Source organism: Anarhichas minor, unplaced genomic scaffold, assembly GCF_050575085.1.
Source record: "Anarhichas minor isolate MPS153535 unplaced genomic scaffold, ASM5057508v1 ptg000055l, whole genome shotgun sequence".
Lineage (NCBI taxonomy): Eukaryota > Metazoa > Chordata > Actinopteri > Perciformes > Anarhichadidae > Anarhichas > Anarhichas minor.
In genome coordinates this window covers 4,648,338-4,662,633 of record NW_027466501.1, presented here as the reverse complement: position 1 = coordinate 4,662,633, position 14,296 = coordinate 4,648,338, and the positions used below count along the sequence as shown (strand labels likewise).

The window sequence follows — 14,296 nt, the reverse complement described above, 5'->3', positions numbered from 1 at the left end:
GCTGCAAACTACTACACAGGTCTGTGTACCTGTGTAGCATTTAGTAGGATGCAATACCACATTTGGTTGCAGTTTCTTAGAATGTAAAAATGTGAATATAGGCCGACATGTCATAATTAGATCTTATTGAACTTTCAAATATTGATTAGCACCCAGTATAGATCATCTGTAGTCCACACAGTTTATTTAGAGAGGTATTGTCACCAAAGAGCATCAAGGGGGGGGGGGGGGGGGGGGGGGGCTCAGAAAAGGGTGTATGTAGAAGGGGTGAAATTCAGCCAATCCCTGGTGTCTGCCAGTAGAAGGCACATGACAGTTTGTGCCCCTTTAGAATCAGAGTTACCATAGATTCTCACATAACAGCCAGTATTCAAATAATGGCTCAAATATTAGCTGGGGGCATGGCCATCAACATGGTAATATCAATAAATATTGTAATATAGGAAGACATCTTTAGAAGTAATGTAATCAGACATGAATATCTGTTTTAAATACCAAGTGACATGATCCATTATTCACAATTAAATACCCGACAGATCTGGGTACTTCATTGATGCAGGATTGTCAGTTATTAGATGTCTAATATACCCAGAGACATTATAGTACAACTCAGAAAGGAAGCATGTCCTCATATGCAGGGTCAAACAAATGTGTGTGTGTGTGTTTCCTTCAGGGGCGGTGGCCGCGGTGAACGAGGTGTCCAAGCGTATCCAGAACAATACCCGGCGCCATGAGAACCACCTACAGCTATGCCGGGTGCAGAAACTGCTGAAAGGGCGAAAGACGAAGGTGTCGGCTGCAGGTTAGAGCCTCTGATCCAATATTCCTTTCATCCCCCCCGTTCCATCTCTTCTCTACCTCTCTGTGCATCTATTGCTGCGTGTCCTTTGGGACACATGGGGAGAGGAGAAGAGATAAACTGAAGGGAAATGAAGTTAAGTATTGAGACATTCTGACTGGATTGCTTTTAATCAATGGAATTCATTGGACTTTCTGCAGGAAACTTAAGTATTTCGCACACTGAGCCCACTTCATTAATGGAGCATTACTGCTAACTGTTAGTGAGCGAGTGTGCTTCTCCCCTTCATCCTGCCCTCCCCTCCTTTATTTCCCTTTTCCATTGTGGTTCCCTCTCTACTTGTGGAGCGGCGGCTCTTTTTTTTTTTTTTTTTTGCCACTACCCCTCCTGTTGTTTGTCTGGCCTCCTCTTTGCTCCGCTCACCCTGCCAATCTCCCCCAGGACCAATTAGAGCCCAGCCTCATCTTGTGGACCAGCTAATAAAAAGTGTGTGTGTGTGTGTGTGTGTGTGTGTGTGTGTGTGTGTGTGTGTGTGTGTGTGTGTGTGTGTGTGTGTGTGTGTGTGTGTGTGTGTGTGTGTGTGTGTGTGTGTGTGTGTGTGTGTGTGTGTGTGTGTGTGTGTGTGTGTGTGTGTGTGTGTATTTTCCGTTTTTTTACATTTATTTTTATGTGTGTGTTTGCGGATGTGTTGGTGCAGGCTGGGAGCGAGCACTGAATAGCAGCTCATCTCTCTAATGCCGATGTGGGAAGTTTCAAAAGCTTCCTCTCATCCGAGTTCTCAGGCCCTCGCAGCTCCGCTGGCTTCCTATCCAGCTAATAGAGCTCCGGTCCCACCAGGCAGACTTCAGAGCGCCAGCGCGCCCGCAACCCCGCGCCGACCCATTCTCCTTCCTCCCCACCAACACCGCCTCTAATGTGGGTAAAAGAAAAGTGCTCTGCCTTGTACAGATGAGAAGCGCCGGAGCCCCTCAAACATATTAAGTAGCTCTGTAGGAGATGAGGGGTGGGGGTGGGGGTGCGATTGTGAGACACAAAGCCTGAATCAATGGGACATCGATACAGCAGACAGTCGGCCCGTTTCCCTGGGAGGCTGCAGATTTGTGTCTGCCTGCCTGTTCCTTCAATTTGAAACAAAGATGTCTCACATTTTCTATCCTGTTTCACATTGATTCTTTCCAGTTGATGTCCTTTATGTTCCTGACTGTGGCACCTGATTGTGTTCGGACTTTTTGTTGGGGTTTTTCTCAGGTGTCTTGAGGTCAATCAGACAACGTCATTAGATAAAGCTTTAATGTACATTAAAAAAACTTAGCGAGAAACAGAAATGATGAAATGTTTCATAAGTAAGTGCTCTTCCTACACAGACCCATCGGGTCTTTTTTCTCCTTTTTAGCGCTGAAACATTTAGAAGATTTATTAGTTTCACAGAAAAATAACTAATTTTGCCCAGTTAATCATTTAAATGTTGCAGAAATGAATGTTGACATGTTTTATATGTCAGGTAATGACTTGGAATAAAGTTGACTAAGGAGTTGAAACACAGAGGTGGGTGATGCTTTATAAACAGTCAAACCAGGTGGGGTCATTTTTGACCCCAGAGGACAACAGGTGTATGGCAGTCGGGAGGACAACACAAGGGCTAAGTCATTCATCAAGCAAACTCAGCAGCTGTTCTCTGGTGTCAGCTCGACTGTTTGCATCATCTTGGCCTTTAGGTTATGCAATGAGTCTGATCATATCTAAGGGTGTTTATCTCTCTCTTTCACGTCTGATCTTCGATTCACACTCCGCAATTTGATACAAAAACCATAAAGATACTTTTTATCAATATGACATAGTGTTGTTTGATTCAGCAGTGATTTGATATTGATTCAGCACAGGTTTTATTTTTAATTTAAAAAAAATAGTGTGGATGTAGCCTTAGAGAACTTCTTAAAGTAGGTACCATGTTAAAAAATAGCTATGTGATTTGGGAATGTAGCTAGCTAGCTGGAGAGGGACAGGTCTCTCTCTCACACACACACACACACACACACACACACAGTGTGTATACAGAGAGTTACAGAGAAGGGTTTCTGACAGATAATTCAATTTTTTTTCAAATGTATCTCTGACTGCTTAGGTTTTTCTCCGATATGCATCGGTTCATCTTCACACCCTACAATAGACTAATAGATTTATAGATAGTGAAAATATTCAGTTGCAGTCTGATTTGTTCCTCTACAGCCCTACTCCTGAGTTCACCTGGTTTCATCATCCATATCTTAAAGCTCCTACAGCGAGTTCTGAACTGGTTATTAAACAGTCTCACTTTAAACTGTCACCTCTATTTGACCTACATAAGTAAACAAGACCATCATTGAGAATATTGGCTATTTCTATTTAGTCATTCTTAATGCTTGTCATTGAATCCAATTCGCCGCTCTATCAGACGAAACAATGTACCGGAGGGACCGGAATAGCCTACGCTTACATTTTCACAGGTAACGTTTGGTAGTGAGTACGTTAGCCTGTTAAAAGAAAGCAGGTGGGGATTTTGCTTTTAGAGAATTTTATTTTTGTGTTTATGGCTGAAGAGAAAGAAAAGAACTGTCCCAATGAACCAAAGTAAAAAGCTCAAAAAGAAAGTGTGGCGAAAACAAGAGTCAGCCATTCAACAGATGGAAAGAATTGCAATACTTGACTGGATTGACAAACCTGTTCTGAATTGACCCTCTTCTTCCGAGACTGCTGTGTAATATGTCTGTTTTATTTTTTTAAATGCATTGCAAGATGTGGTTTTACATCAATATATGAATTTATGATGGTGGCTAGAACTAGCTGGCTAACGCTTTGAACAAAGCTTACGTTAGCTTCATTTGTCGAGCAAAGCTTTCTATGATGATTACCAACATGCACCAGGCAATCAACAGTAGTTTGTATACAGTTGAGAGTGACCAAACCTATTTATGATGTCCATGAGGTGCTAGCACTCATGGGAAATGCAGTCTTCATTCCGGGAAAACTACTACTGCTTTTGACCACAGGGGCCGCCTAAATAATGATTCTAATCTCCACTGGACTTCATCCCTGACCGACAATAAAATACCTCCAGTATTGTTCGGTCATAAACAAAGTAAAAGAAGTCTGTTGACTCAGCGATGCCAAACTCGGCCTTCATTCTGCCACAGCAGCTGCCCTCTGCCTCCGTTATTCAGACACATCAGGGAGAACGGGTCCCTTTGTAGATCAATCTTTATTTCCCCCCACCCCCCAGCTGGTCCGGCCCAAAAGACTTTGTAGTAGAGCAGAGGTGCTCTTTGACAAGGGAAGCTGAAAGGCCCGGACACGGAGAGGAGTGCTTGGCACTTCCTGCTCTTTGAACCTGCTGCTGCCTCAAAGCACCGTGGCTGGTCAGATGTGAGCAGGGGGTCTGAAGAGCACGGGGCCCACAAAGAGACTGCTCCTCACACAGAGCGCATCCAACCTCTGGCTCTGTCAACTTTGTCCATCAGGGGGTCTGATAGGGGGTATCTGATACAACTTTAATGGTTAGGGAAACTATAGTTTTCTTTCCATAGTGGCACTGGATTTAGTTTGAATTCTTTCTTAAAAACAAAAGTACCTGAAGTCATTGTTTTTATTTAGTTTCAAGAGACAGGAGTCAAACATTGAGAGACTTGGTTATTGTCCATCTTATTTGCCCCAGAGTACAAACCTCACCCCCAAAACTGAAAACCACAGGACGGCCGTGTAGGTGAAGACCTTTAGCGCACACTTCCTGGTCAGACGCTGAAAAGTGGAGAAAGCAGAGGGAGATCCCAGCATGTCTGTCTAATCACCACACTGAAACACATCAGTTTCAGCACACTGGACACTGGCCGCATTCTGATACTTGAGCAAACATGCAACACATTACTGCCCACGCATTCATCTAATGTGATAACATAGTCTGTTGTCATGATTTGTTTAGGTCAGACTTTAACCACATTTGCTTTCCTGCTACTTATCTAACTTACACTCTTACAGATTGCACCGCTAATGTCAGTTTGCATGCTAGATAGCTAACTGCTCAGCTGCAGCATTCAAACGCACCTGAATACATCACTTGTCACTCAGAACAACGCAGTCATCCAATCAAAGTCCTTTCCTGGCCCTCGTACCTCTTCTAAAGATCTTAAAGCATCACATTCAATTTAATGAAACGTGTGTTTATTGCATGTTTTGAGGCAAGAAAACGCATTTGTACCAGAGAATAGCCCTGTCCAGTGAAATATGTCAGTTACCACAAGGATAAAAGCCCGGGGTCTGTCAGTTAATCGGGAAAGAGCTGAGGGTGCAAGGGGTCTGTTTCAGGGGGGCATTTCCCACTACAGTTCTCTTTTATTCAGAATGTCCTGAACTGAGTGGTGATTGTAACAACACATTCAAAATGACTACTTGCTCCATGTCTTTAAAGGGTTGTATAAGGCTCAAGCAGGGTTTTATTTAAATAATATTCATTAGAAGGATCACAACCAACGTTCCAATCTCCACACAACACCTGAGAGAGTCACGGCGTGTTTCCTGACTGTTCGGTTTGAGACCCATGGCATTTTAAAAGCAATTTGACCCCCGCCTGGCCCCAGCCACTTAATCTCAGTGGGCTTGTCTGTACCTGGAAATGTTCTCTCTGAGCCCCAGAGGCACAGCTCCGGCCACTCAGGCCTAGCTGCAATCACAGGCTACTGGCTGGGGCAATTACAAAAACACCCCGGACCCAGGCAGAATTTTTCATCTTATCTATCCAAATGTCAGCCTCTTGCTTATTAGCTATCATCACGCTGCTGCCAATCATGGGGAAAGAGATGAGAGCTTTCCTCACAGTCTGCTTACCTCCTACTGAGTCTGTCTTAGATTCTTTCGTCCTCATTTATCTGTTCAATTCAGCATGGCTCAGTTACTCTCATTATTATCTGGATTCTCTGCAGTTCTGCAATTTGATGCTGAGGACACTATGAGTAAAACCATTTTCACTCTGACATAGTGATGCTGGTTGAACCTGCATCGGTGGTCCAAATGAATGCGAGTCATCTTTGTTTGCGGTTCAGTGGCATTTGATTAATCCGAATTCAGTATTGAATCCAAATCCTTTTCAATCCTTTAACAAAATGTGCAAGTACCTTAAGTCAAAATGAACTAAAACTCAAAGATCTCTAATGTTGACAAACTGGCTTAAAACCTAAATTGAGTGAGCAGCATCAAGGCATAAAATGTAGATTGCAATATAAGTGTGCAAAATTCAGGACCTCCATTTTTTCTAGATATGCTAGATTAAAAAAAAATCCAACTGCCAACCCTTCTCCAATGAAAGATGCTCGCAGCACTCGCTCTAAAAGTTGCTAAATCTAGCAAGAAAGTCAACAAGTCAGCAACATTTACAGCACGTGAATTCAGGCTTCCCTCCAAAGCCCCTCCCCCAAAATGATCCTCATGAACAATGAACATGGCTATTGTTAGTACTCATAGTTGTAAAGCTAGCTGCTTAGGAGAGACTCCATGAGTACACAGGCAGAGTGCAGGCAGGCTGTCCGATCATGTCATTCAGCCCTCAGAGCATTTTAGTTATTGATTGCTGGTGGGATGTAAAGAGAATTTCACCAAATATAACAAAAAGGTTTTGTTCTAGCTTTATTATATTAACTAATCCAAGCAAGATCAAGTCTAAAAGGGGGCCGTCTCTGAAACTAACCTGAGCTGTATCCAACCCAACGTTCTGACCCTGATCTGGATCGGGCATGGATCAGCAGAACAGGAGTTGGTATTTGGGATGGTCTGGAATTTAAATACGATTTCACTAACAAACTACACAAGAGACACCATGTAAGAGAACTGCAACTGAAACGTCTTCATTTGGAACTCAAGGTAATGCAGTTCAGTACAGTTCTGTTATTCAGTGGGTTAAACAGTGTTGTGTAAGGAACTCCAGCTGTAGCCTCCAGTATGTGAGAGGTGATGAGCAGGGATTAACTTGTGACAACTATGAATGGGTCGAATGAGGCTGTTCAGTGTGTTCAATGGAGCTTGTCACACACGGGTTTCCAGTGTGACAGTGGTATTATAGGATGACTATTGTATCACAATGCCCTTTGCACTCAACTAAAGGCAGAGGGGCTTTCAGCTTTGAGGCCATGATTGTGTTGAACCAGTGATTCTACATCCAACACTTATTGTTTAAAGGAACTATTAGTTCATTTCACACCAATGACATGCACCAATGTCTGTCTTTACTAGGAATGCTAGTGATATGTAAATATGTCACCATGAAACATCTGTAGCAACGTCCAATCATAGACTGTATAGTGTAAGTAGTGTAAGCCACCACAACGTAAGACAATTCAGTTCATTGTATTTAAAAACTGCTAATATCCCCCTTCGTCTGCCTTTGTCCGTTCCAAACACATCTACCGGCTTCTAAACAGGAAGTAGTGGTAAAGTAGTAAAGCCCGCCTCTTGCTCGATTTGATTGGCTGCCTGGGCCAAGTGTGACTTTGACAAGCGATGAGACTCCGCGCCTGGCGCTGAAAAGTTTAGTGTATTTCAACTTTTATGCATGTCTAAAAAATCCACTAGAAAAACACAACGCGTGGTGCAGGGGAGGAGCACACGCCATGTTTTTTGCAGGTGTTGTCGGGACCTCAGTTTGTGGGGTGGCACCCTGTATTGCAGCCTCTGCCATCAGTGTATGAATGTTGACATGAATTGTACGTGTAGGGATTTGAGTGGTTAGAAAACACGATAAATACAATTCCATTTACCAATAACCTCCTCTTTCCTAAGTAGTGGCTGGGTTCATCAGTCAGTCATGGACATCCTGATCGACTGGATTGGCCAGCAGTACACTGAAACTAGCTAGCTTGCCAGCAAGCACATATGCAAATGACTAGAGCTAGTGATCTAGCGTGCTATGAATCAACGAAGCGGGCTAACACCAGCTAACTCAATGATTCAATGGATCAAACTTGTGGGATAAGTGGTGCCAAAACCACGACTCATCTGATACCACAGTCCCTGCTGGCGTTTCATCAGATATTACACCACACACCGGTTTTGTGAAGCGCATTCCTAGCTGGGCAACTGGAGCGGAGACTGGGGTCATATTGGTTTCAGTGGCATTTAAAATATGATTTGACTCGTGAAGAATGGGATTAGTGATTTCTCATTTAATACACGCAGTGTTTTTCCTGACGGTCACGTATAGATTAAATTGTGCTTCATTTTGACTGACTTACTTTTAGTTTAGTCGACTAGTCAGAGATTAAACCTGTGTTTAAATGTCAGGGAAATTAGTCGTTAGGAACATCTGTGGTTCCCATTCTACACATGGTAAGGTTTAAGGCTTCAGAAACACTTTGGTTAAGGTTCGGGAAAGATAGTGGTTTTGGTTGAAGTTGAGGAACTTTTAACTGGTTATGAAACAGTCTCAATGTAATACTGATGCCTCTATATGACCGACGGTACCTACCGAGTAAATGAGACTATCAGCAAGAAGATTTTCTATTTCTATTTAGTTCTTCTTAATGATCGTCATCGGTGCCACCGGGTCTGATTCTGATAAGAGCAGATGCAATCATGCAGGTTTACCAGAAACTACCTCCAGTAGAGACCGGTCCACCGTGGACAGACCCAGATCCTCCAGCAGAGACCGGTCCACCGTGGACGGACCCAGATCCTCCAGCAGAGACCGGTCCACCGTGGACAGACCAGGTTCAGGCTTTGCTGCCAACTTCCAACCTGCAGTCGGAGCTCCGGAGGGAGGAAGAGAACTCGGCACCCTGCAGAAGTGTCTCCTCCTCCTCCTCCAGGAGCAGAGCTTCTCCTCTCTGGGAGCCAACACCACGCTGCTGGACACCCAGGACGTATTGGTGGACCCCCTGGAGGTCAGGGAGGCACAGGAGAACCAGGACTGAGTGGGGCAGACTGTCAGTCGCCTGCTGCAGTAAAAATGTTGTTTTCTAAAGGGTCTCTGGTGCTCGAAAACACTACCACTTTCGTCCACAGGGGCCGCCAAAGTCAACAAAAAATGAAAGTTCCTTGAAGCAGCTTTCGACATAAAAAAATGTCAACACGTCCAACAATCCTTCCCAAACTTTTGAAATGCTTTGACTTACACTGTGTCTACACAGAAGGTTTGGCATGAGAAGCAAGTTAGCAGAGCAACAGCAGCTTTAGAGGTCCGTCTGTGTCTACTCATGATGCAGGCACAGCATTGAGTGAAGCTCAACCTTGGCGTGTTGTGCATGGCCACACTTGAAGGCAGGGAGACAAGCCTGCTGTCACAGAGAGGGATGGGGATAACAGTCTCTCCTCATAGGCACTGATGGTGTTGCATTTGGTTGTTCACATGGAAAGTGACGGACGTAGTTGTGTGAAGAATTAATAGAAAAGAGATGGAGACCTGATCAATCACTGACAGTTGCCAAAATAGGACTTAATAGCCAGCTGTAGGGAGGTGATCTGACAGCCAATTCCATTTTGGATCCGGTTCCAAGGTCCCTTAGCAAATGTTTCATTTACAACCTCTCTTTAGCCTCTTTCTGTCACGATAGGCATCTGCAAAAAAACTGGTTATTGTTACAAATGTGCTAACAGTCGTTAGCAAGACTGACACGGCAGACTGTATGTATAGACTTTCACTTCAAAGTCAACCAAAGTGCAAAATGTGCAGAGGGGTTTAGTCCCTGTTTAGATATTTATCTAAACCCTACATTCATGTCTTCACATCTCTCGATATGCTTTACCTTAAACCTCTTTCAGACAATAACTCTGTACATTAAAAAGTCTTGTATTTAATACTGTGAACATTTGCATATTTCTACAAAAAAAACTACCACTTCTAAAAAAACTCTTTCATTTTCATTGACATATAATGTACCTTTTTCATATTTTCATTGTCATTCTCTCCTTCACATCTTTCATTTTAAGTCAGATATAATCTACATTTGTTCCATCTTTTTTTCCATATTTTGGACTATTTTATATTTGCTTCCTAATTTTTCTAATTACTTGTAGTTTCCTTTTCTCTTACGATGGTTATGTTTTGCACTAACGAACCAAATCAAATTCCTTGTACCCGGAAACCTACTTGGCATCAGGCTGGATGCTGACTGTAGCGTCCATGTTAAAGTAATGAATGGAGTTATTTGTTACCTTGAGACGGACAGCGCTGGGCGTCCGTGTTACTGGGACCAGTGCAACAACTGTCTGTCCTGTTCACTCCGCAGGTGTGTGTGTGTGTTACGGCGGCTTGAGCTGCCTTGTTTATTTATCGTTAAACACACTGCAGTTGACAGCAACAAAATTAAACTCACCAAAAACCATCTTGTTTAGTTATTGCACTGTTCCAACAAAACTAATTTAAAATAAAGCCTTCATTCACTAAGTTAGAGGTTCCCCACCGTCACTCTCTGACAGCCGAGCAGCAGCTGGACGGCTGTCGTTCTTTCGAGGCAGACTATTAAATTCGCTAAATAAAATCGGCAATTTATCTTAATATTAGCTGGATGGTAGTATAGAATTAATATACAGCTGCAGCACATCTCGCCGGTAAAGAGCATCTCTGTGGTTTCACTTTGATACTGAGTGAAATGAAAACAATACACATTTTTTAACAAAGATGGTTCATCTTACAAACCACCTAAAATGATTTGATGAGCAGATTCAAAACTGATTCCGATTTGACGTAATGCTATCGAGCCCCATCATCTACAGTCGAGTGCTTTGGTAACTTCAAATGGCCATGAAGGGACTCTTTGTGTCCGTTATATGTGAGATCTGTCCCCGTTGTCTCAGATAATGATTGTCTCTGTTTCCTATCACAGGGAGGTGGTACATCCGCGAGGGCTGGCTCAAGGTGGTTCCTCCTAAAGGGGCGGACGCTACGCCCAAGATGTTCTTCCTGTTCTCTGACATGCTGCTGCAGGCCAAGCACTGCAGCCCGCTGCAATTCACCAACAGAGACAAGTTTGCCGGCCAGCACGCCTTCCCGCTGCAGGACTGCACTGTGGAGAAGGTGTTTGGCCACACCAGGAGCCAGGGAGGCCTGCTCAGCGTGAGTGTCAGACTACGTGACAAAGTAGCGGGTCGTGGGGTTTCAGGAATATTGTTTAAGATGGAGTTCAGCTCAGTCGGAGGGGAAAACAGCAAGGAGCAAACTGGCTTACAGGAAAAGCAGGAGGAAAGCTTTCATTCTATATCCATAATATATCTTCCAGAATGAGGACAGGATAGGTTTACATTCAAATCTATCTAAATACAAGAGATAAAGGTCTTGTTTTGTGCAAAGATGTATTCCAATACTGAATTTAAGAATGCAATAGAATGAGGACCGTGTATTTTGTCCAGCCTCTCTTTCTGTTTCAGTCACCAATAACTCCTTCAATGTGCACATGCTATGTACATATTGTATTGAAATAGACTTGGAAAATCAATGCAGCGTATACTTCAGAATATTATTTAATTTTTGTCCCACCAGGGCAGGAAGTGAGTCTTTGACTGCGTCCAGGATTCCAGACTGACTTGATGTTTATTACGCTAAAACAGAATGTGAGATTTGTTTTGTATGTTGGAAACCTAAATATGAAACGCATAGTATTGTCATTTAAAAAAAAAAATTAGTTCAGACTTTATGATTCTCACACATCATCATCATCATCATCATCATCATCATCATCACACAAGGTTGGAACGGGTTACCATGGTTACGTATCTCTTTCAGGAAGTGGCGGGGTTATTACAGTTCAGCACATCCCAAAAGATTCATACGACAGCTTAGTCACACCACAGTATGTGGAATGATGCATCTTGGGTATGTAGTGCACAGTATGCGATTTGTGTCTCTCCAATATTAAACATAACTCAATAAAAAGAGTCTGCACTGAGACCTCTACCATGAGGAGATGTTTTATCATAGCAGATGTATCAAGCCATGTCTGTTGTTCTGCACATATCATACATTATGATACATCATGCAGACACCGGATTATTCATCTTTCATGTGTAAGTGTTAAAAAGCTTTGGGACAAGTTGAAGATGCTGCGAGTGTTTGTTGGGCAGCAGGTGGGGAGACATCTGTTCATTGATTTGAATACACACATGAGTGAGTCCTTAGCAGAGGCATTATTTCATTTCCACTTCCGATGCATGTTGCCCGGATTTGTCTTACTTATGTCCGTGCCGCTTGCTGTTGTATAATGTGCCACACAGAGGTTCCCTGAATTAAAATGTCATTTAGTGGTGATTGTCAGAGAGGAGTCGTGCTCCCTCTGCTCTCCTCCTCCCTCATCCCTTCACACCCTTGTCGAAGTCGCCCAGAAGTTGAACTTGTAACGCGTCTCTGCTCTCGGTCTGATCCGTCTCCCAGGTCTCGGTACAGCTGCCGGCTGACAAATTGTGTCTAAATGATGTAGCTGCTGTCATGAAACATTCAAAGGAATGAGTTGCGCGTCATTGAGTGAGTAACGGAAGTGTTTATGCAGCGAGTGTTTAGTGCCACTGCAGCATGGTATCAATATTCATTTGGGCAGAAGGAGCTCTTTATGTTGTGCAGCTAATGTGCTTCCCGTGATGCACGGTGGCGGTGCGGAGGTTTGATTCCTCACACTGCTGCCTGTCCACAACGTTATGACATCAGAGCACCAGCACTGTACGCTACTGAGACGCTGAGTGACCTAATAAAGAAATGAAACCATTATAATTCAACAGCTGATTTTTCATCTGTTATTATTATTTATAACTTTAACACATCAAAGATATCAAAGTGAGACGTGTAGCACATTTAAGAAGCTGGAACATGTGTTTTAGCTGTTGGTCAAATGAAGACTCACTTTAATACCATACTTTGATACCAAATTATTAAAAACAGTAATAAGTAGATGGAACAGATAATGAAAAAAAATCTATAGTTGCAGCTTTGAAATTGTGTTTTGGAAAATAAAAAAGGTTCAATTCATCTCAAATCACCTTCTATATTTCAGTTAACACTGACTCAGTCTCACAACTATATATAAATATACTTTTCTCAAATGAATTTCACAAAAGAAGGCAAAGTTCCATCATTGTAGTAAATGCTGTCTAAACATAAGCAGCCATACTTGAGATTAGGCTGCAACTAACAATTGTTTTTAATAAATGAATAGATTGATCCATCTTTTATTTTTGCTATTAATAATGAATCCTTCAGCTGTAAAATCTTGCATTACATTTTTCCAGAGCTCAGGATGACATCGTTACATTTATTTATTTTCTTGTTGGACCAACTTTGTATGTTTTGTTTCATATTTGTTTATGATATTCAGTTCATGACTCGGACATGAATGTAAGTTTGACTGAAGACTTTTTCTGATTTCCTGTTGATTGACTAATAATGAAAGAGTTTAACCTCAGTTTTTGAGACTTGACAGCATTCAGCACACACACACACACGTTGGTCAGCACCATGAAATGTATTGTAATTTGATTTCTAATATAAGAGATCTGATAACTGGTTGGTGTCAATGTAGCTGCTTTACCTGCCTAATAATCAGCCAATAGGCTCCTCTGCCATTCAGTAGAGTCTAGAGAACTAAAGGACTGAGGACCTGGTGACGTGTCGTCATGACCAGGTCTGTGTGACTCCATCTGTTGAAGGCAGTGTGAATTAAAGGCATCCTTCAAGGGACTAATGAAAAGGCTGCAGACGGGGAGATTATTCCAAGGTGTGTGTGTGTGTGTGTGTGTGTGTGTGTGTGTGTGTGTGTGTGTGTGTGTGTGTGATGGCTGCCTGCCTGCTGTAACAGAATCTCTCAGTTGCTGGATCAGATTAGGCTGCAGATCCATCTCTTCCGGCCCTCCAGTAAATACATCTTCCTCAAGCCTGTCGCCGAGCCCGCCGCGCGTTATCTAACGGCAGAAATGGCATTTCATTAGCCTCTTATCCCGCCGAGGCCCAAATGCATACTCAATAGCATTACACGTAATTTCTCATAAGGACACATTATTGATCCCGGGCCCCTACCTGAGCTCAAGGAAAAGGGCTGTCAGCACTCCAGGGCCCTCCTCGTCCAGGGCCATGAAGAATTAAAGGCAAATTAAATTTGACAGCTGTAAATGCCATGGCAATCTATATGCAAAGTTTGAAGGGGGGGAGGGGGGGGATACCTTTTATTAAAATTTCCCGTGTTTTTTTTTCTTTTTCTTTTTCTTGGTCACACGTTTGTAGAGAGCTAGCTTTTAGTTGTGGCTCACCCCACATTTTTCATCTTCTGTCTTCTCTCCCTCCATCTGTCGACCTTCCTTATTTCCTCCCTCCCTCCGTCTGCAGTCTTCCTCCCGCTAATATCCCCCTTGCCGCTTGAATATTTTCTCACATCCCTGACAGATTCCCTTTGATGTATAAATAATCAAGCTAAATTATGTGCGGCGATGATGCTCCGTGCTCCGCCGTCTCTTATTATACAAAGTAATTTCTACCTAAGAGGGTCAGATTTCCTGACAAATCCC

At 42.9% G+C, this 14,296-nt stretch overlaps 1 protein-coding gene across 1 annotated transcript in view; it reads left to right on the top strand.

The window, feature by feature from the left end:
• The window catches only part of arhgef39 (Rho guanine nucleotide exchange factor (GEF) 39), a 59,772-nt gene that overhangs the window by 32,587 nt on the left and 12,889 nt on the right, over window positions 1-14,296 (top strand). The window contains exons 7-8 of the mRNA XM_076076183.1: window positions 674-802; window positions 10,639-10,868. Coding sequence (XP_075932298.1) covers window positions 674-802; window positions 10,639-10,868 — 359 coding nt within the window. The remainder of the gene's footprint in view (window positions 1-673; window positions 803-10,638; window positions 10,869-14,296) is intronic.